This window comes from Corvus hawaiiensis, chromosome 3 (assembly GCF_020740725.1).
Source record: "Corvus hawaiiensis isolate bCorHaw1 chromosome 3, bCorHaw1.pri.cur, whole genome shotgun sequence".
NCBI lineage: Eukaryota > Metazoa > Chordata > Aves > Passeriformes > Corvidae > Corvus > Corvus hawaiiensis.
The window spans coordinates 83,371,221-83,394,503 of record NC_063215.1 but is presented as its reverse complement, the minus strand read 5'-3'; the positions used below and the strand labels follow the sequence as shown (position 1 = coordinate 83,394,503).

Genomic DNA, 23,283 nt, shown 5'->3' with positions numbered 1-23,283 from the left:
TTTTTTAGAGAAAAAGACATTACTGGAGACTGGACAGCAAATGCCTCACACTATTTCAAAATGAATCTGGAACAAAGTATTACAAGGTAATTAATGATGAATAATAATTATGTTGATTTATTCAGTGCTTTATAGATATGAAATCTACTTGTGAGCTGTTTATGTATTATCTCCATTTTCCCATCTCTTTTTGAATCAAAACTGTGACCAGGTTAATTGTTGCCCAAAGCCTGTAAGTGAGAAGGACCAAGACTAACTCTGAGAAGTTGCTTGCAGCTCCTGCTCTAGCTTGCAGCTCCTGCTCTAATTCCCTTGAGTATGTCTCTCCTTACATTTTGCATGTACTGTTCTCCAGAATTATTTGGCATATTAAGCTTTCCTCAAAATTACCAGAGAATTTCTTTGGCCACCAGTTGAATGAAGGCTTGGATTTTTGTGTTCTCTGAGTAGTGACTGAAAGTTTGCATGCTTATGTGTTTTATTTCAAGGTTCCTCAAATCAAATTATTCCCTACTGTACAATTGAAAGTTTCAAGCAAGATTTACAGGAAAATTTACCGTGTAGCCTGATGTTTATATAGATGAAGCTTAGTGTATTGTTCATGTAGTATTGTGTTCAGTGGTGGAATATTCAGAAAATGCAGAATATTCAGAATTTGTAAACAGGACTTTTCCCTTTCTTGTCTTATACCTTTAGGTGGGGGTCCAAATCTTGCAGCTTCTTCCTTTATAACATCTCTAAGATCAAGCCTTTTCTCTGTACACCCAGCTAAACTTGCCCAGATCCTTTTCATCCCTATCTTGACCAATGCAGTCTCTTCTCAGACCTCTCTGATACTTGTATTGCCCTGTGCATTCAAAACACAGCTGGTAAAATATGTTCCTTGCTTGTTGCTCTGTTACGTCAGTGCTTTTAGTCCTTTGACTTGCCCCTTCGCATCCCTTGTTTTAACTGCTTAGATCTGATTGTTTGTCTTTGCTGTTGGAGTAATTCACAGTTTTTGCCTTTACATTTATTTACTCTTCATCTCAATCAGCTGCTGTCTCTTGTCCCTCTAATGCCAGCCTGGTGTTCACCTGCTTGTTCACTGCTCTTGCAAGTGACATGCACCTGCACGCCTTCCCATGGATGTGAAACGTCCTCCAGCTAGCATGAACTTGAAACCATTTCTTCCTTCAGATCTGTTCTGTAATACTCTTGTACCATGGTCTTAAACTGACCAGGTAGAGGATAATATCTGTATGCAGATAATATCAGATAATATCTGTATGAAAGAGGATCTTTACCCAGAACTATTCCGATGCACAAAGCAGTGCTTATTGACTAGCTTGTATAACTGCATCCTCTCCTTAATGTTACTGTCTCACTTTTTCCCCCTCATGCTCTTCTCTGCCTAAGCTGTATAAACTGCAAGGGGAAGATGGTCATTCTGTTGTGCATTGTTTACACATGCAATGGGCGTGTGTCTCATGATGAATATAAATGTAGTGTGAGTAGAAAATGTAGTTGTATGGAGACAGCTGTGGTGGGCCTGAAAGTCTGTCTAGGCTTGTATATAGAAATTCAGAAAACTGGGTGGGCAATGATCATGCACAGTTTAAATTTATTTATGAAGCTTGGTGTCTTGGTTTTGTTTTTTTTGATTGATTTGATTTGGTTTCTTTGCAACGCTTGAAGTTATGAGTGTTAGTTTATAAAAATATTATGTGCATTTTCATTTTTTAATCTTTAATATCTTTCTTCAGGAGATTCCACTTTCAGAAATTCTCCAGGTGACTCAGCCTCGAGATTTTTCAAACGTGGTGCAGGGCAGCAACCCCTACTGTTTTGAGATCATCACTGACACGATGGTGTACTTTGTTGGCGAGAACAATGGCAGCACTCATCACAGTCCAGTTCTTGCTGCCTCCGGAGTTGGACTTGACGTAGCTCAGGGCTGGGAGAAAGCCATTCGCCAGGCCTTGATGCCAGTCACTCCTCAAGCTAGCGTTTGCACTGCTGCAGGACAAGGAAAAGATCACAGTAAGCAGGCAGACAAGGCACTATTCATATGCTGAAGCTGCTGATGGTAGTGATTCCTTTTGGAAAAGTGCTTATTTAGAGTGAAGTATTGTCTGTTGATTATCTGCTGAATTGGGTCCATAATTTTCCATGAGTCTCTAAAAAGTGACCCTCAGGTTTGTGGAGGGTAGGCAAATCCTTTAATCTGTTGTAGCAAAAAGTAGTAAAAAACCAGATTTACAATATGAATGCAGAAGGCAGAGTTTTATTGTAGGAGCACTAAGAGCACACACATGGATGTAAAAAGGGAGCATAGATTAGATATTTCTAATATACATAACTAATTAAATATATTCAGATTGTTTACATACACTTGGAAGGAACTGAATTTGGATGCCTTTTGATGTTAGCATCTATATATATATGTATATTGTAAAAATTCTGTGAGATGTCAGTGGCTAAGGAGAAGAAAAGGAGTTAGTGTTGCAATGTAAATACCATCAGTGATGGAAGAAACTTTTCTGAGCTGTGCATAGTTATAAGAAGTACCCTAGTCTTCGTTTTATGCACCTGCTCTCCCTTTTTTCCTCTGGCATAGGATCACACTCATTATCAAGGCTCCACTAAACTTATATATTGTGTTCTTTCTTTTCAGACATCTCCTTGTTCCTTGCAACAACATTCATTCTCATTCTGTACTGAGATTTATGCTTTCACTCTTTAGTTTCCTTTCGAATTCCTACTCTTTAATCTCCTTGTAGTAAAATTTTCTTTTGCAGGAGATTCTGAGATCAGTTTCTCTGTCTCTGATATCTGGCTACTCTGTACCAGCAGCAGTTAAGAACATGTAGGAGCTAGTCTGAGGTAAAGGCACTTTCTGGAAATGCAGCAATGGTCTAAAATAGTAAATTATGAAATGGCAGTACTGGTATTCAATTACAGTGAAGAAACCTATCTGTAGGATGGTGCCGCATACCTGGCTTTATACATACATAAAATGCCACTTTTGATATGGAATTTTTAGTTTCATATATATATACACACACACGCTTCCTTCATTTTCCAGCTCCTAAGGCTTACTGTTGCTGACAGACTTGCAAAGACAGTTGATTTTTCCAAAACAAATATTTTTTCAGATATAAAAAATAACATTTCATTGACACTGGTAGGGATTACAACTACAGCAGTAAATGCCGAGGGGACGTATTTTAGTATGTTTAGGATTGTAGGAGTATAAGAAACTACTGTGAGTCAGGGAGTGGCATTCACATATTTTTAGACAACTCAGGTTGGTTTTAAAACTCTCAGAAGACCAAAAAATGTCTGTTCATCCTTCTTCTTCCTACACTTTGTGAATCATGAAATGTATCTCCAGAGCCTTTAAGGTAATTCGATTTTAGTTAAAAAAAGAAGTCCCCAAAGTCTCAAATACATACTTTTAAATGAAAAGACCAAAAGGAGGAGGGAGACATTGCTAGTGCTTGAAATACTTGCAGCAGCAGGGAATTTGTAGCATCAGTGTCCACAAGACACTATCTAGTTATTTTATTCCACATTCTTGCCAGAGGTAGTTAGAAATGAGGATGTTCTTCCAGTCTGAGCCATAGCAAAGAATCCTGTGTAACCATGGTAAAATGAGAGAGAAAGTAAGCTGTTTACCTGGTGTAGATTATGTATTGAGTTGTGGCATTACTAATTTCTTAGGAAGTGACTACTTCTTAGAAGTGACTACTTCTCAGCACTTTTGCACATTTCAGACGCTAGAAAAATGGATTTATTTGGAAGGAATAACTCACTCCTTACCTCTGAGTTATTTTGTGTTCTGTAGCCATCTGTGGAGAAGGGTTCAGTGTGTTCTGTAAAACACTTTCAAAAACTGTATCTTCGTTTTCTAGTTACCTTGCTGCAGTTTTTGTTGACGTTAGGGATTTTTTGTCTGACTTCTTTATTGTTTTCTGTTGTTTTCTGTACGGTTACTTCAATACAGACCTGGCTATAGTCAATAATCAGTATGCATAAACATGTTCATATTTCAGATGCAGAATTCAGAGTGTCTTTGAGAATTAGCATCTGTTCCTATCTTGTCTGTAAATTCCTTCTTTGAGATAAAGCACAGGTAGCAAAAATGAAATACAGATGTCTTCTTTTTTATCTAAAATTGTGTTTTTAAAGTGCAAGGCCCTTCTTAGGATGATAAAGGCTCTTTTCAAAGTGCTAGTAAATCTATAATGTCTTTTCTATCTACCTAGTGTATAATTCATTCTTTTTTTCTTTAAGTTATAATAATATCACAGAATTTCTGGGGTTGGAAGGGACCTCTGGAGATCATCCAGTCCAACCCCACTGACAGTTTAGAGTCACACAGAGCAGGTTACACAGGAGCACATCCAGGTGGGCCTAGAATGTCTCCAGAGAGAGAGACCCCAACATCAAGTGATAGGTGTCTGTTAGTCTAAGATCCTTTACTTTGGTCTTGGAATTCAAAGGAGAAGGGTGTTTTCTACCTTCCTTGGTATATCTCTTCTTGCCTATGCATCAGTGTTTTCCTGTAATGAAAAATTCATGTCAATGGCTGCTTCAGACTGAAGAATTCTAATTCTTTATCTGATACTTCTACTTGGAAATTATGCTTCCTGAATGTGCCCTTATATTCCAAGGATTGATATACTTTTGTAGTTTATCCATGAAACAAAGATTTTTTTTAATATTATGGGCTTTATTGTTTTTTTATTTATCAGTTCTTCTGTTACTTGCTTTCTTTGATATGTTTCCTTTTCTTATGCATTAATTCTGTATATCTTAGTGCCACGGAAGATAAGAAGCCACATTCATTTGGCTATGAGGGATCTACCTGCTCCTCTTGCCTGTATTTTTCTTTATTGCTACCAGAAATCATTATTCTTTAATGAACTATGATACAATTGCTATTGCATTTGGTTTTCCAGCTGTCTATTTTATACACACTTGTATTGTTCTACTATTTTTGTTATCAGGGATAGGAGAAAAAAAAGACAAGCAATCCCAGCAAAACTCCCAGAGTTATTTATCTAATCAATCTGTAAAATGAGTTTCAGGTTACGAAGGTTCTGCAGAACAACAGTAAAAATCATTTCACCAATACTGGGTTAGAAGTCAGTAAGGGGTTTTTGTTGATTTGCATTTTTTCTCATCTTTTTACTAGAAAAAGTCTGCCCTTTCTATTTACTTACTTGGCTTTATCTTCTTTATTGCAGAAGAGTTGTCTCTAAGCATCTCTGTTTCAAATTGCCAGGTCCAGGAGAATGTGGTGAGTCATGTGCATTGTATTATAGTGATATTTATTTATCTGAGTATTATAAAGTAGTTGATAGTAACAGTGTCTGGATGAGAAAGCAACACCAGAGCACTGTAGGTAAAGAAGTCCATGTTATATGCAGGAAGTAACTTACTTACCTACCATGGCTGTTAGTTTTTATGAATGTATGTCCCTGCTTACGGTGCAGCTCATTGGATCCTCTTCAGAAAAAGCTTGTTGTGTTTTCCCACTCCATTCAGTGTAATGATGGTACCTTTTACAGAGTTTGATTAATGCCAAATATAATTACAGCCTAGCCAGTAATAACTAATTCCATCCTGAACATTTTAATGACTCCTGATATTTGTGATTTCTTTTTCTCATGCATTAGGATATCAGCTCTGTGTACCAAATATTTGCTGATGAGGTGCTGGGTTCTGGTCAGTTTGGAATTGTATATGGAGGTAAATTGCATTGTGTTCCATTATGCATTTATTAAGGTAGAATGTCTCCTTGATAAAATTACCCTTTTCATGTTTACTTAGCTGTATCTAGAATGTCTAGGTGAAGTTCATCTTGTTAAAAGTTTTATTTTGCTGCACGTCTCTGCAGTTTTACATACAGTATTTCTTAAAATTCTTGCATTTACAGTTTTGCATTGGCATCATAATCAGTTTAGACTATGCATTGTATTTTGACCACTGTTAAATACAAAGCAATCCAATTTGGCCATGTTTAATGATTTTTTTTATATTGCAAATTCTAACACTGTTGTTTGTGTTACACAGTATTAGAAGTCATATATTTGCTGTCAGTTATACTTGTTTTGAATGACACCTGAGAGATGTGGCCAAAAGCAATTAGAAAAACATATAGTTTATGGTTTGACAGTATGGATGCAAACATAGTATTGATGTATTTTATGCAAACAAATTTCTGTCAGCAGGGTAAAGTAGAAAGAGGTATTCTTTGTCAAGAGTCTTAGTCCTAGGTTTCAAGTCTAGTATTTTAAAACCTTCTGTTACAGCATATAACTTGTTTTTAGTATGTAATCACAAAAAAAGAAGAAATACTAGAAATGCATATGAACTCTGTTTCTATCTCTCTCTTTTTTGTTTTTAATCTTGTTTATTTCTCAAGTGTTGAGAAAGCCACAGACCATAAATCTGGAAAGAAAGAAAAAGTCATAAGTAATGATTTACAAGTGGTAATCTTTCTGTTTCTGTCATGTTTTCTTTCTAATCAGGAAGTATTGTAGCTATGATTTTTCTGTGTGTCAATTGTGTAGTAAGATACTTTATTACTTCTAAACTGCTTGGTGGAAATACAGTTTGGTCTGGTTTTACATCACTCTTGAAAGAGGTCAGGTTTTTTGCTCCCTCTGTATTTCTTAAAGCAGAGTGCGAATCAAAGTGTGCTCCCTCTCTTATGAATAGAAATGAACAAATGCAGACACTTATTTTAATGGTTGGCTTTTATTTTTCCTAAATTGCCTTGTAAATAAATCTCAGCTTGGTATTTTGCATGATCCAGTGCTTACAAGTGCTTGTAAGCATAATAAAAAATTATAAAAAACTTCTATAATTTTTTTTTTTTACTGAATGAGGGCTTAAAATATATAGGATATGCATACTTCTTAAGATAAAATCACAAGCTGAAAGAGTATGAAAAGACAATGTAAAAGACTATGGTTTTGCTGCCTCTGCACACTGCTTAATTTTTGCTAGTATTTGGGGAGATTAGCTCTGGTAACTTCTGATACTGGTTTATCCCCACCTGTGTAGTCTTACTGAAATAATGGTGACAGTTAACGGTAGAATTAAGTTGCTTTCATTGTTGTGGGGTTTGGATTGGGTTTTTCTTTTATATTGTATTTTTTGTGTCCCCTATTCTTGAGAGACATTTCCAAATTGTAAATCAAAAGTTATAAGATATAGATATCCCACTCTTGCATCAGTGAGAACAGTTTCCCTCTGCTTTTCCTGTTTTGATTAGTTTGAAAGATCTGAAAAAGGGAGACAGAAAAAGCTATTTTTGACATTTTCTTACTGATGTAAAACTTGCACTAAAAACTGGCTGGTTGTGTTTTGTTTAATAAAAGGAATTTTCAAGCTGCTTTTCTGTTACTCTTCATGGACAATTTTTAGCTGTAGTCTAGCTTCCGTAGTTAGGTGTTTTGTTAGATGAGTTGGTTTGCTTATCATTCCTTAGCAGTCTAGTAGCATTTGCATAGTGTTTTGCATCTAGTTTGTAATTGATTGTATTTCTGCTACATTTCAGTATAATTTCCTTCATCTGGTGGAGATAAGCCCTTTAGTCATGATGGTGTCAAAGGCAGGTGCAGTAGTTGCTTGGCAGAGCAGCCTGTGGAGCAGTTCCTGTGCCCTGCCTAAGCCCTGGCCACCAGTGCTGACCACAGAGCAGCAGGGGAGGCTGGCTGGTGGCTACTGAGGTGTACCTGGGCTCCCCACAGCAGTGCTGGTAGACCCTTCTGTGCCACTTGCACTGTAGCTGTGTGTGTTGTCCCTTTTCCTCAAATGGCATCCAAACCCTTCGCTGAGCAGATAATGACACTTTTCTTTGGTGTAGACTTACTGTTCTGTAGTACTTCAGTATTAAATGTCTTAGGTTTCCAAGGTCTTGCAGTGTGTGTGTGTGATCCTATTAACCTCTCTGATGTGACTGAAAGAAACCAGTTCAGCAGCTGTGAAGAAGCTGGGGAAGCATTAACAGCTCCTCACCTAGCCCTTGATACAGCCTCCCTGCATATTGCAAAATGCTTCTCATGCAGCTGATGCAGGTTGCAGCAAGAAATAGTATGTGGTGCTGTCAGCATGGTGTTTTTCTTACCACCATCTTTTAGAGCTTTTTCATCACAGCAAACTGCCCAGGGTGTTAAATGTGTTGCTGTTCTTTGGGGCACCTAATTACTCTCATGTTCCCGTAGAGTGTTAGGTGTGTAATTTCCTGTGCATGTGGAGCCCGTGAAACCACTGGAGTGGGTTTTTAGATCTGTCTTCACTTTGGCCTTGAATTGTTGTTTTTACAGGAGAAGCAATATGCTATGGAGTAGTTATTACTTGCTCATGTGCAAATCCCTTGCATGAGCAAAACCTTCACCCAATACATCTAATGTCTGTGTGTGTACCTGACAGCAGAGTGGTAACTGGTTTAAATTTAAACTACAGAATTCCTGTGGAGGCTGATCACTTCTTTTACTCCTATACTATTTGCAATTCTAGATATAAATATGGTAATATTGCACACTTGACAGAATATACTTGTTTCCCCAAAAATGAATTTCTGCTGTAATATTTTATAGCTATGAATTGCTTCTACCTCTTGATGGCTCACACTGACTTTCTGTTTAGGAAAACACAGGAAGACTGGAAGAGATGTGGCTATCAAAGTCATTGACAAGATGAGGTTCCCAACTAAACAGGAAAGTCAGCTTCGTAATGAAGTAGCCATTCTCCAGGTATGAAAGCGTTTTTGGATCACGCTGGAGTTTTGTCTTAAATAAACCATTAAGGAGTTTTTGTATTGTGTGTAAGTGCTCTGAATTGATTTTTAAATTTACGTCTGTGATTTCTGAGTACTGTTGTAAGAGGGAATCTTAGAAGAGCAGGAATTCCTGACTACTTGATAGAGTTGATAACTTGGGGTGATATCTACCCCCCTGTAGGGGATACACCAAACATAGGTACTTTGGCTCCATGTTGTCTCCCTCAGTATTATTTTCTGCTGTTTTCCACTACTGGCTCCTCAGTCTTTGAGTATTATTCTTATACTTGGTAGCTTGAGTACAGAACATGCATCAGCTGTGAAATTAATCATTATAGCTAATTTGTATCAAACCAATTATCCTTAGTAGTTGGCATATTTCATGGTTTGACATTTATTTCAAGCTTGTTTCTTCCCACAGATTTTTTTTTCACCTCTAACTCTCCACCTAACTGTGCTTTGATTTGTGGGCAACGTTTCTGTGAAATTCAAGATGTACCTATGCTACTTTATTTTAGAATTTGCATCATCCTGGGATCGTGAACCTGGAATGTATGTTTGAAACCCCAGAACGGGTCTTTGTTGTGATGGAAAAGCTGCATGGAGATATGCTAGAGATGATTCTTTCCAGTGAGAAAAGTCGACTTCCAGAACGAATAACTAAGTTCATGGTCACTCAGGTGGGCATTCAGTTCCTCTGCTTTTAGAGGAAAGGCTAGATACGGGTTTTGTAATTAGGAGAATTTGGAGAAGAGGTTTTCTGTATTGTTATTTGAAGAGACAGTGTAGAGAGCTGCACATCTAATGAAAGTTGAATAAACAAGAAAAGAACTTTGAATGTTAATTATGTTAATTTTTTTGACCCTTCTTTCCCAAGACATAACATTATGGACATCTAAAGATGAATGTCAAAACAGTAAACATTTGAAAAGACAGAGGTGGGGGGGGGAAGGGTGGGGAAAATAAACCCCATTGTTTTCAAGTCTTGGCAGGCTGGAAAAAACAGTGCTTGCACAGTATACATGGGTTAGTTCTTGAGGACTATGTTGATAAAAATTGCTGTATTGGTTAGTGTGCGTGTCTTTTGACACTTCTGATCTGCTTGAATGTGTTCTGAAAATGTTCTTTCATTTTGTAGATACTTGTTGCTTTGAGGAATTTACACTTCAAGAATATTGTGCACTGTGATTTAAAACCAGAAAATGTACTACTAGCATCAGCAGAACCATTCCCTCAAGTGAGTGAAGATTAAACAATACTTTTTATTACTATTCATTGGGGCTTTTTTTTAAAGCAATATCGACGTTGCTGCTTAAAAAGTGACCTCTTGTGGGATTTTCAGCTGACTTACTCTAGAATTACTTGAACTGCATGTTTTGTAGTTGTCTTCTTTTTTTCCCTTCTCCCATTAAGTACCTTTAGTGCATTGCTCTTTCTTATACCCTGAGGAGGGCTTATTGACTTGGGGTTACGTGTTAGACTTGATCTGAATCCTTGTATGTCCACAAGTGCCTGCTGTGTTCAAGCCAAGGAACTGTTGCAGAACCATGAAGATTTGAGCATCGGTGCATGTGCCAGCTGTTAACGCTTTTGACTGGGATATTCTCTCAAGAGCTGGCTGGGTCTGAGTTCAAGCTAAAACTCAGTGTTTGATTTCTGTGTACTGAAGCCTCCAGCTTCTGGAATACAATTATGAGGGATGTGATTTGGCTGGGATTCATGTGCATTTTAAATTTTGGTTCTGTACCTTGTGAGAGTGAGGATTCCCCTCTGAAAATGAGCTGGGTTTGGAATCAAGATCTTATGTCCTTATTTGCACACTTGTGGCCACGTGATACACAAACTGCCTCAGACCCAAGTCTGTGCAAGGCCAGTTCAGGTCTTGATCTGAAGCATGGCTGACCTGCATGTTGCAAACCCAGCAACCTAAAACCTTAACTGACTGGCGTACATGGGGTCTTGTGTCTGCTTTAAGTGATGGCAGAAAGGGTGTGAAGTCAAGCAGAGATTTCTCAGTTTAAAAATGTGTTGTTGCTTCTGCAGGTGAAGCTGTGTGATTTTGGCTTTGCACGCATCATTGGTGAGAAGTCTTTCCGGCGCTCTGTGGTGGGGACTCCTGCGTACCTCGCCCCTGAAGTGCTCAGGAGCAAAGGCTACAACCGCTCCCTAGACATGTGGTCAGTAGGAGTTATTGTCTATGTGAGCCTCAGTGGTACATTCCCATTTAATGAAGATGAGGATATCAATGACCAGATTCAAAATGCAGCATTTATGTACCCACCAAACCCTTGGAAGGAAATTTCTAGTGAAGGTAAAGAAATTAATTTTCTCTATTAGAATGTTTGTGTATGTAGATAACACATTCAAATGCTTAAACTTCAAGGTTCATTTAGAAAGGAGTGTGAAAATTATTGATAGTTTGAGTTTAGTAGACTATGCCAAAGTGGATAAATAAGAGCTAAATATATCTGTGAAAGATAAACTGTGAAATATAATGCTTTAGCTAATTTTCAGGGCAGGAGAGTCAGGAGATTTAGCAAGAAAAATGAATTTCATGCATGACAAATGGGATGGGTAATCTGACACTTCCCAGAAGTCCCAAGGAAAAGTTAACTAATGTGTGGGTATTTCCTGAATGCTGGCTTATTTTAGCCAAACTATAATCACAGAAACGGTTCAAAGTTGAATCTGGAATTTTAGTTTTGTACATTAGCAAGCATGGATTTAAATGTCAGGTCTGAACAGCCCAGAAGTTTACAAGGCTGGTCTCTAGAGCTCTCCACTGCCAGCTTTGGTTATATGTTGTTACCATGTTTGGTTAATACATGATTAACACACGGGTAGATGTGGAAGGACGTATACAAAAGTATACAATAGTGGGAGTACCCACGTCGTTGTGGAACACAGGCTTATGCGCAAGCTTGTTAGGCACATCTGAAAATCACTAAAATCAGTAGGGAAAAAGATTAATGAATAACACAGTAAAGCTTTTAGTGTTTCCATCAAAAGTAGGGGGAACTTACCCCACCCCTCATTTAACATAAGCAAAGCTAAATATAAAATTCAAGAGCTTGGTTAAATTTAAAGTTCAGTGTAGAATACACTCACACATAGAAAATAAATTTCTACTGTAGCATGTGAATGATGATAGAGGTGATTAATATTTAAAAAACATAATTTTTGTTCTTCTTTGTCAGCCATTGATTTAATAAACAATTTGCTTCAAGTGAAGATGAGAAAACGATTCAGTGTTGACAAATCCCTTAGTCACCCATGGTTACAGGTAAACTTTTTCACTGTGTTTATTAAGGGTGAATAATTTTTTTGGCTGAAATCCTTCAGAGGCTTATGAAAACTGCAGCTATCACATTCTGTTAACAAGCATTCATGAAGGCTTGAGTATTTCTGGTTATAGCTTTTCATTTGATGTGCTCCAGGATTCTGCCCATCTGTTAATGGCTTCTTTCCTCAAGGGAAACTTGTCTTACTGTCTTCCCACCTTTTCCCTTCTGTCTGACAGCAGTATGGGTTTGCTGTTCTGGTTTCCCCCCTGACTGTGGGCAGTGATGAATGCATGGAGCCCTGTGAAATCAGCACAAACACTGTTTGTTCAGTGCTGAAGTAGACACACAACCTGGTGTGTGCCATAACTTGTAGTTGGTTTAGAACAGGTTTGTTTGGAATGGAGTTTATATGATGCTTTGATAACCTTAGATACTAGCCTATTTAATTTTGAACTATTCTTTGTGGACAGTGTTGGGGCAATTTGTGGGAGGGTGTTTGTGTTTGGTTTTCTTTTTTTTTCCTTTTTATTTTAACAGATCTTGTTGGTTTTATCTTGTGGCTATTCACACTAAAAATGGAGAGAAACTGCAGAATTTGTCTGTGGAAATGTAGTGCTGCTGTTTCTTAAAACTGCTTCCTTAAATCTCTTTTACTCCTTAGGATTACCAGACTTGGCTTGACCTCAGAGAATTTGAAACGCGCATTGGAGAGCGTTACATTACCCACGAGAGCGACGATGCACGCTGGAAAGAACACGCTTACGAACACAACCTCGAGTACCCACAGCACTTCATTATGGCTCCTAATCCAGATGACATGGAAGAAGACCCTTGATTTGTTCATTATGCTAAATTGCAGCAAAGGAGGATACTCCAGGCAGAAACTGAAGATAAGTTTTGGAGCAGCTATTGCTCTTTCCAAATGCTGTACACATAGTTTGGTGTGTAAAGCCCAGAGGATCCTACATTGCCATGGCAACAGACTGTCATCTGACAAGCTTTTCTTCATCCCTGACTTTAACTATGAGTAGTTACTGGACAGTGGGATAAGCCCTGTTGGGGAACATTTCACCGAGCTGGGTGGCTACAGAGCCATTACAGAGATGTAGTGTGTACAGATTGAATGGTTTGTGTTTTTCAAGGGTTTTTGTTTTTTTCATAGCCTACACAGTAAGAGTTTTGTAGTAGTTTTCTAATCTCTTTTTACTAGGCCATAGAGGACTGTTTTCTGTTACTTAGATACATCTCCTGTTTCTTAAACTGTGGATGGTGAAGAGACTCTGTAAAGAAATCAGTACAGATTACCTTGGCTAAAGCAAAACAGGGTGGTTTAGTTGAATACAGCTTCACAGATGAAGGAATAATTTGCTGCTGTTAAGACAGTTAAATATGTGTGTCCTGGCCCTAACTGAACTTTTTCCAGATACCAACAACAACAAAAAAAGAAAACCCCATAACTTCTTACATTCCTCTTGAAATGCTGGCTGACAATCTAAGGAGATGACAATCAAAACTGTGCTAGGCCTTTATTTTGTCTGTTAAAAAAAGCAATAAGCCACAACAGCGCACTGCTGTGCAAGGCTGGCATGTCATTGATACACGCCAAAGGCATTTTGCCTTAAAACTACACAAGTAATGCACAGAGAGCACACAAGACTTGATGTAGCATATCCTTTTCACTCTGGAAAACCAGCTTCTAGCAGAAGGATGTGGAAAAATAGGGAAAAATACATGCAGCTTTCTTCTGTCATTTTGAGTAATAAGATTTTTAAATTTTCAATATTTTCTAATTTTTTTAAGGTTCCCTGGGCTTACATCAGGAGTAGTTTGTAGCCTGCTAGCTTGTATGTTAACTCTGCTCAAAACCTAGAAGTAACAGTGGATACCACATCACCTGTTGCTTCTGCCAGGGCAGCTGGATTGTAGGAGAAAGGACTTTGCCTTCCCACGTTAACCTGCAGCCCCTCCCATCCTGTTTACTGTGGTCAGAACTATTTGATCTGAATGAAGAGTCCAAAACCAACTCCTAACTTAGTTTTCTCTGTGCCTCAGTTGAAGGATTCCCAACCGCTAATCAAACTTGTGGCACAATAGAGAGGAATCAGCCGTGTTCTTTGGAAAGAATTCCCTTGGACAGTTCAAGTTCATGGTATTTTAAAGAAGTTTGAGGCCATGAATTCTTCCAAATGGAAGGATTTTGGTTTTGGTCCTATAGTAAAAAATGAAAAAGGTGAAATCCTTTTTTTGTGGGATAACAGTGTTGTGTTGCTGGAGGGTGCTGGAAGGCTGTATGCATCCCTGGTGTGCCAAGCTGCTTAACTGGAGCTTAGTTGGAAATATTTCTAAAATACTGATACAGGCTTGAACTGCAAAGGCAGTGAGAGGCTTTGGGATATCTCCTCTCTCCTACAAAGATTTTCTTTTTTGTTTGTATGTAGATAAGTAGCTTTTCCTACTGTTGTTATTCAGGTAAGGAAACAGGTGAGCAGCTTTTTAAGTTGTTAGATATATTTAAAATGTTACATGGTTAGTTCAGGGCTGGCAGCTGCTTGCAGTAGCAGTGACCGGGCAGTGGTCAGTGGCGGTTGCAGAAGGATTGCCCACAGGCAGGTTTGGGTCTTTAACCCATCTTTTCTTTTCCATTGCCCTTTATCCATGTGCCGCTGCATTTTGTAGGTGTCTGTGTTGGCAAAGGTTGAGCTCTGGCTTCTTAACCCTGTTAAGGGAGGGTTTCAGGACTGATTCTTGAGAGAGGCACTGCTTTTCATCTCTGGAACCAGAGCGTGACGGTCACCTCTGACGCTGGTAGTTTGGTATCTGCCCACTCTTGGCAAGGGAAGTAGTGCTGTGTGAAGCACAGTGAAGTCATTTCAGTGAAGCCATCGCTATATTCCATCCTACCTGTACTAATGTAGATGCAGTTTGGTTTTAAACTTCAGATTTTATACTTGACCTGTCACTTCAGGTTTACCTGTGGGTTTGTTGTTTCTGGTGTTCGTGTTTGTGAGGAAATAAAGCAGCTCAGTCACTTGAAAAAGCACAACAGGAATAGACAAAGGAGGGGACAGTAATGAAGTAGAAGGCCTGGCTTTTGTCTCTCCCCATGAGGTCTGCTCTGCTTCAAAATATTATGTGAGCTATTTATTCTTCAAGTTGTATTAAAATAAAAATAATGCTGTTGGCCTTTGGAGGAGATTGCCTGGTGATATATGCAGACTTATGGGGCCAGACAATAGAAGCCACAAGCAACTAACTAGTAGTCAAGAAACCAAAAAAAATCAGACTTACATTATGAGTAAAGTTCCTAGAGTAGTAAAAATAGCTGAGTTTTTTATTCCCTTTTTTTCTACCTTTACTGCAGACTTTGACAGCAGTAGGTTACAGTGTTTAATGCCCTTACCCCTAGATGAATTAAGTTGCGTTCATTCAAGCAATAGTGCTAAGGTGATGCTAGAAAAAAGCTCATGTAAAATTTATAGCCTCAAAATGACACTGTCAAGTACTTTTATATTTTTATACATCCCATTGTTTGTAAATATCCTCTGATAAGCTTGAAAATAAAATTTATTTCCCTATCAGACTCGTTCTTTTTATTTACATGAATTCTCTCTCCTATCAAATGTTCCTAGGAGTAAATGGTTCTATACTTTCTTGTTTGTGGATCTGTCAGATGTGTCCTGCTGTGGAAATTCTGCTGGCAGGAACTCCTTTTACATGCATCCTGTCACTATTCTCTTTATAAAAATATCTTCAGAGATGTCAAGGCATCTTGATTTTATTCAAGTACCAAAGCTTGAATACATTTAAAGACTCCTTAGTGCATCTGTTTGTTACTGACAAGTTTTGATTCCACTAGTAAATATTTCACTCAGTTCTATCATAAGACCCCCAAACCATTGTTCATTCTGCTCTGCTCTGTGTGTGCTTGTTTTTGTACATGCAGTGTTTTATTTCCACTCAAACTGCTTTGAGCAGGTCAGTCAAGAGGTTTAGTGTGCTGCACCAGACCTACTCTGAAACAGCCATCACACATTTTACAATAGTATCTGAAATTACTTTAGTAACAGTTCATTAAATCCAGCAACAGGTGGTAGGGGAGACTTTGATTCTGGCTTATCCTTCTTGTCAGGATGTACAAGTCTCTGGTGAGGCAGCAGGGCAAAAAAATTAAAACAGTCCCCCATCTTCTCGGGATTCATCAGCATATCATAGCTGTGAAGTAACTGCTCACGAGTTGCTGTGTCACCTGAATTCTGCAAGAGCACCTGGAAAAAAAAAATGCATGTTGTAGTCCTTCCTGGATTCCTATAAATTCCTGCATACCTGCAATCTCTTCTTGCATCCTTTTCACTTAATCTAACAGTGCTGTGATGGTTGGTAGAACTGGTGAGATCACTGGTGGTGGTCCACAGCCCATACATTGATGCAAGTTTTGCATTAAATGCTCCTAAATATAATATGATCAGTTTACTTTCAGGGATCTGGAGTAACTTACATCTACAGAAGCAGCTTTCTATCTCGCACCTACATGTTATTTTGAACAACTTCATTTTAAAACCAAAGATTTTTACAAAAGCTCTTGTGCTAAGAGTATTGCCTGTGGATTGGAAGAGTTCCTGTGCCTGTGAGCACTCTGTACCTGCAGTCGGAGGTCAATGCCCATGTTCTTTAAAAACTCCCGCTGTTTGATGGGGCCTAACGTAGCTGTTCTTCCCTGTGCCATCTTTCGAAGATAGCTGAAATCAACATCTGCTGTCAGGTCTGCTGTACCTGGAGCCCTCAGCACATTGTGAAGTTTGTGATTCCGGAAACCCTGAAAATGAAATTGGAAGATTACAGTCAGCTGTAGTCCAGCCATCACAGCTGGGGCAAGCAAAAACTAAGTTGTGCATTTGAGGGGTGAGAATAGCAAATTATACACGGAAAATTTGACATAAATGTAGCAAGAGCTCAGATTACCCTTTCCATCTGACAGAAACCCCTCTGGGTACTGATTAAACAGGAATTATTCAGTTTTATGCAGTTTTTGCTATTATGTCCACCCATGAACTTTGTCTTACAAGAACCTGATGATCAAAGATAACAGAGTCTTTTGGCTTATTGCTACAGGACAAACACCTTACCCGGAAAGTGTCAGTTTTGGTTCCATCGTGGCCATAATCTGCAACCAGAGCAGCCCCACCATCCTTCTCTATCCGAGAGGCAAGCCTCTGAACGATGACACCAGCCTCAGGACACACTTCCATGTGGTCTCTTGTTTCTTCTGGCTAGTGCAGAGTTCAAAGACCAGAACACCTGTATTAGCAGACAAGCACAGGGCAAGTATCCCTCACACTTGATGTCTTGGGGCTGTTGCTTTGCTGGGACACACAGGTATAGGAGGTGCATTCTAGGCTATCTGTACTAGCTTGAGCTAGTTTTTGCTATCACTCATTCTCCATTAGGATTTTCTGAGTGCTGGATTTCAGTCATCTCTTCGATAACCTGTAGTCAAGTGAAAATTTTTCTACTGAGAATATCTGTATTAGGTGAAACTTCCTTACTGTGGTACTGAAAGAACAAAGACAGTGCTTCAGCTGTGTACACCCTTCAGAGAGGCCTTCCTGTGTGAGACTTTGTAGCTGGGTTTAATCTCCCGTACTTAATTTTGTAGCTTTGAGTATCCAGTGAACTTCAGGAAGAAACCAATCACAGCCACGTCCCACTGAAGGTCAGCCTGGCACAGAAGCAGGCAGCTGCCCTGAGTACCCTGCAGCAGGCTGAGAGCCTGGCCTGGGGCAGGGCCACTCTCTGGATGGTGATGCCACACACACAGTGCAGAACTCTGCCTGTCACTTGCTGCCTCAATTTGCTCTCTGAGACATTTTGTGTGTTCAAGCTCCTATTTTGCAAAGTTTGATACACGTGGTAATTTCTATGCTGTAGTTTCACAGCATATGAAATTAAATGCTTGTGGAAATTTTAAGCTCCATTTATAGACTGAGAGCCTTCCTCTTGCTGACAGGGTAACTGAGAAGTGCTAAATGTACTTGAAAGAGTCAGTAAAGGTGTAAGGACGAGCTCTAGTAGGCATAACCTCACCTGAATAAAGTTTTGTGTCGCAGGGGTCCTGGATGGTGACAGGACAAACCGCAGCTGGTCAGGAACTTCTGGATCAATATCGACCAACACCTCACGCCAGCCTTTCTCCGTTCGCTGTTTAACGAGCCCAGAGTACTCATTTAACTCTCCAACAGGTACCACAGTACCTCCTTTTTTTGGTTGAACTAACATGTCAAGCCTTTTCACAAATGTTTTAGGAACACAATACATTATTAACAACTATGACTCATTCCTATTTAATTCCAGTAACTGCCTTTGAAAAAGCTTGTGGTGAAGTCTCATCTGCAGAGCCAACAAATGTAGGTTTCATTATTCTTAAAAGGAATGAGTGATGCTCTGAAGAAAAATGCTGCCTCTTCTATTGACAGGGCAACATTTGACTTATCAAAAGAATAGATTTCATTCTAGCAGTGATTTTCATAAACTAATTAGCTTCTTCTGAATCATAATTAGCCTCTATTTTGCTACTCTCATTAGTATTCAAATGAAAGCCCTTCAGTCTTTTGTTATTAGTATTACAGAAAATCATGTGGAAATTAAAAGCTGCATTAATGTAGCATAAGAAATTAAAAAATCCCAAAACCTTGAGATTTCTCTCAGCAGAAAGAAATCTTTAGCTTTCTTCAAGTTTTTCCATTCAAGAACAATTACTAATTTTACAGTTATCAGCTGAATTAAGCCTTATTTGTCCAAATTCAGTTAGAATTATTTCATCACCAGAGACACGGCATGTGTCTGGCTTGGCACCTTAATTCTGTTCTTCCTCAAAGAGAAAAGGTGTTTAAGCAGATGGTCACAATTACAATAATAATCTTGCTATACCTGAAACTTATGTATTGGCAGGGCATCAAAGAACTCATGTGCTAGGTAAAAGCTGTAACCTGTGGGAAGGTAAAAAAAGAATGCATTAAATTATTAACGCTTCCAGAGCAGCTTCCAGTTTAAAATATTTTTATGCTTTTTAATGAATTAAACTAGTTAATGTGGTTGTGAAAAAATTATAATTACTTCCAGCTTGGACACATCAAAGGCACCATTCCTACAGCTAGCTCTAGCTTCCAGTCCATGAATTTTAGATCACTGTCTCATGAAAGGAGATTCAGGCAAAGCCAGTGAAAGTTTTTTTTTCCCCAGAAAAGAAAAAGTCAGAATATAGGAAATTGGGTAGCTATCCTGAAATGAAGGTAGGCAGAATAGGTAGCAGTGATGAAAATGAACCAACATCCTGCCTCAGACTCATGCAAGTAAGAACAAATACGTATATGACTACTTTTCTGTCCAGTGTGAAGGCTTGCAGAGATGCCCTCTGCTATCAAAAGCTGTCAGTGAGGGAAGAGCACCATCCCTTTAACGAGGCATTCAAGCTCCTTACCTGGTGGCACATCTTGAATGTCTCTGTACCAAAAAATGGGAATTCCAGTCTTGCTAACGCCTTTCATGTAAGCAGACTTGTCCTCAGCGTTTGGCTGTACCTTCCCTCCTGTCAGCATCATTGCTTGGATCTCACTGAGTTTGGGGCTCACTTCTACCAGATGAACAGAGACATCACATTTACTAAGAACAGAGGCGAGCTGATGGAAGACCTATAAAGGCAGATGCATTCTATTAGGCACAGTCTTGTGCTGTGTACATTAAAGGTTTAAGTACTAACCTCTCTTCTCACTATTTACAGTCAAGATAAAAGGTTTAGTTGGCTTTAATAACAAAACAATCTCAGTGAGAGAGACTGCATTTTGCTCCTTTGGTAGGAAGTGGGATTTTCTTCATAAATCTTAATAAAAGCTGCTATGTTTCTAGTAAAATTGCAAAACCCAGCACACATTTCATGGCTCTAAGGGCAACAATATGAAATGCTAATTTGGAATAGTAGTAGCAGCTCCTCTAAGACCTGCAGAAGGTCTATCATTGGGAGAGAAATGGTTCGGTTTTCCCAGGCACCTTAAACAAATGCTTGATATCCCACATTTACTTTTTTCATTAACATATGTAAATAGAATAAAAGTTCTTATGTGGTGCTAAATCCCATTAGCAATCTGTTTATGAGTCAGCAGCATTTTAATTAAGACAGCCATGCAAGCATGACTGAGCACAAAGGGTTAACTCAAAAGAAATAAGCCCCTGAAATCCCCAAAGGAATTAACTCAATTTCATTCCTGTGTTATTGTCCTCCCAGCTTCTGTTCCTTGCACTAAGGATCCATCCCAGTTACACATAGCAACACCTTCCTAGATGGTTTTCAGTTTGGATAATGTTTTCCTACACAGAAATAATTAAGAAGGGAATATTCCTGCCCTCCCCTTCTATCCAGTGGTGTTTGGAAGGTCACGGGTGTGTCTGCACAGTGTGCACACGCTGGCCCCTGTTCTGCTTTCACCTGAGAGCCCTGGTCCCAGAAACTCATCTAGTCTGATTAGACTCTGAGCTGCCAACCTGACTGAAGTGATCGGGTTACTAGGGAAAGGTAAACCGTGACAGCAAAACACCATCCCTTCAGATTTCACTGTAGCTATGGTGATGCCATGAAGATTTTTGCCTTTTCTTTTATACCCCTGTTATACCTTTTTACAACTTCTGTATTCCTAGTGCTTTTTGCCTACATTCTTGGACTTGTTTGTCAAGCTAAGAGACCAAACATTTTAGAAGCTTCGTAGTTAGGGATCAGTGTGCCCCAGACCCCAAGGTCCTCTTCAGAACATATTCTGTAAACCAAGATAGAACCATCCAGGGGAAGGTTCCTTGGGGAGGGGGGCTCACTTGAGCCTCTCATTGGGGAATCTTTGATAGATATGCTAATTAGTAAAACCTATAATGTTATACCCAATGTTGGGGGGGGAGACAGAGATAGACTCGGCGGGGTGCATTTCGATGCATATGACCTGGACGTGTGCACCTAAGGATCCTTAAAATAAATACCAAGGTAAAATCCCTTTTCCCCTTCTAACCGTGTCTGACTCTTGATTTTAAGACCAGGAAAAGGCATCAATGGACTAAAGCCAGAAACAAAGAATGTGAGTAGTTTTCACCTACCCGCAATATGTCGTCGGTAAGGGTGCCCCTCCCTGGGCCCAGCTCCACCAGCTGGAAGGTGTTTGGTTTGCCCATGGCCATCCATTCACTAATGTACCATATTCCTATTAACTGTGAGAAACAACACAGAGGTTACAGCAGTAACTTCAGCACTTGTGGAAAATCGTATCTGCCTTCTGTCTGATAATAAGGTAACATGGTGACACTCTGTCTCCATATTTTAAAGTTAAGAATTATGATACATAACTTCACACTCTTGTCTTTAAGTATTAAAACTCTTGACTGATTGCTGTCAGCCCAGCAGAAGCAACTCTCCATCAGTAAATGTGGGGACTCTGTTCTGGCTGGAGCAAGAACTTTTACTTAAGGGTCAAATGCAGATCAGTGCTGAAGTGCCTCTGGACAACTGTTCTTCCTGACAATGAATTTACCAAAGCATCATTGAGAACAGAATTTAGCCACTCTTCACTGCTGGAAATGATACACAAACCAGAATGAGCCAGATCAAACTCTGGAGATTTTTTTTGAGGGGAGTTTTCACACTGGAAAACCACCATAACTCTTTTTATTTATAAGCAAGTTCTGTATGAAAGTGTTACTAAGCACAGATGGTGTTTCAGACTACACACATTAAAGGGCTTTCAGAAAAATAAAACACTCCTTCCTCCCTCAAAATCAGTTTTTCTCTCAGAAAATAACTTGAATCTTATCATTGCTACTCAAGTATTTTGACATTGGTAAGGTATCTGAACACTGGCATGGAAATCACAGAATCCTAGAATAGGTAAGGTTGGGAGGCACCACACTGGGCCATTTGGACCAACCTCCCTGCTCAATCAGAGTCATCCCAGAGCACATGGCACAGGATTGTGTTCAGATGGTTCTTTAATGTCTCTGGTGAGGGAGACTCCACAACCTCTCTGGGCAATCTGTACCAGTGCGTGGACACCTGCCCAGTAAAGAAGTTCTTCCTCATGTTCAGGTGGAACTTCCTGTGCATCAGTTTCTGCCCATTGCCTCCTGTCCTATTGCTGGGCACCACTGAGCAGAGCCTGGCTCCATCCTCTTGGCACCTCCCTTCAGATACTCACAGACATTGATGAGGTCCCCTCTCAGTGTCTCTTCCTGAGGCTGAACAGGCCCAGCTCCCTCAGCCTTTCCTCATAAGAGAGATGCTCCAGTCCCTTAATCATCTTTGTTACCCTCCACTGGAGCTGCTCCAGGAGCTCCACGTCTCTCTTGTCCTGAGGAGCCCAGAGCTGGACACAGCACTCCAGATGTGCCTCACCAGGGCTGAGCAGAGGGGCAGGATCACCTCCCTTGACCTGCTGCCAATGCTCTTCCTGCTGCACCCCAGGATTCCATTGGCCTTGGCCACAAGGGCTCACTGCTGGCTCATGGACAGCTTGTCCACCAGGATCCTAGCCAGCCCCCCGTAGATAAAGTGAAAAAAAAAAATTACTTAAGATGCAAGGAACTGCATTACCTCTCCGAACACCTGACTTATTTCAGGCGAGGTGATGAAGTCCCCGCTCTCGCCGACGCCGCCGCGGCGGGTGTAGTAACCCTGCGGGAGGGAAGCGGGCACAGGGGCCGGGAGCGCGGTGAGCGGCGGGGCCGAGGCACGGCCCCCCCGGCCCGGCCCGGCCCCGGCGCACCTGGCCGGGGTTGGTGAGTGCCTCCCGCATGTACTCGGCCACCGTGACCGGCCCGCTGGCCCGCAGCTTGCGCGCCAGGTGCCGCAGCATCGTCCCGTCCCCGTCGGCCGCCTCCGCCTCGCCCCCCGCGCCCGAGCAGAGCCGCGCCACCGCCGCCGGAGCTGTGGGGAGAGAGGGGAGACGGGAGACAGGGGAGAGAGGGGAGAGAGGGGCTCAGCGGGGCTGCCCGGCGAGGAGCGGCAGGGAAAGGGGGGAGAGCGGCGCTCACCCTGGGGAGGGGCGGCGGGACGGGGGAGCCGCCGGCGGCCCGCCAGCAGCGCGCGGCGCGCGAGCAGCAGCACCATGGCAGCGGCTCCCGCTGCGGCTCCCGCTTCTCTCGCTCCTCCTCCTCCTCCTCCTCGTCCTCCTGCTCCTCCTCTCCGCCCCGTGCCCG

At 40.5% G+C, this 23,283-nt stretch overlaps 2 protein-coding genes across 4 annotated transcripts in view; one reads left to right on the top strand and one right to left on the bottom strand.

The window, feature by feature from the left end:
• The window catches only part of PRKD3 (protein kinase D3), a 43,714-nt gene extending 28,073 nt beyond the window's left edge, over positions 1–15,641 (top strand). For all 3 annotated transcript variants that reach the window (XM_048299781.1, XM_048299778.1, XM_048299780.1), the window contains exons 10-19: positions 9–86; positions 1,746–2,022; positions 5,235–5,287; positions 5,667–5,739; positions 8,647–8,753; positions 9,298–9,459; positions 9,918–10,016; positions 10,823–11,090; positions 11,977–12,062; positions 12,725–15,641. In XM_048299781.1, the coding sequence (XP_048155738.1) occupies positions 9–86; positions 1,746–2,022; positions 5,235–5,287; positions 5,667–5,739; positions 8,647–8,753; positions 9,298–9,459; positions 9,918–10,016; positions 10,823–11,090; positions 11,977–12,062; positions 12,725–12,898 (1,377 nt within the window). In that variant the 3' untranslated portion in view covers positions 12,899–15,641. The remainder of the gene's footprint in view (positions 1–8; positions 87–1,745; positions 2,023–5,234; positions 5,288–5,666; positions 5,740–8,646; positions 8,754–9,297; positions 9,460–9,917; positions 10,017–10,822; positions 11,091–11,976; positions 12,063–12,724) is intronic.
• Positions 15,642–15,822: 181 nt separating this feature from the next.
• NDUFAF7 (NADH:ubiquinone oxidoreductase complex assembly factor 7) lies at positions 15,823–23,283 on the bottom strand. Its single transcript, XM_048299782.1, has 10 exons — positions 23,119–23,283; positions 22,851–23,011; positions 22,679–22,759; positions 21,193–21,303; positions 19,538–19,748; positions 18,988–19,046; positions 18,145–18,258; positions 17,187–17,330; positions 16,703–16,876; positions 15,823–16,328 (listed from the first exon to the last, which is right to left on the bottom strand). The coding sequence occupies exons 1-10, from the start codon at positions 23,192–23,194 to the stop codon at positions 16,116–16,118; spliced, it is 1,344 nt and encodes a 447-aa protein (XP_048155739.1). The 5' UTR covers positions 23,195–23,283; the 3' UTR covers positions 15,823–16,115.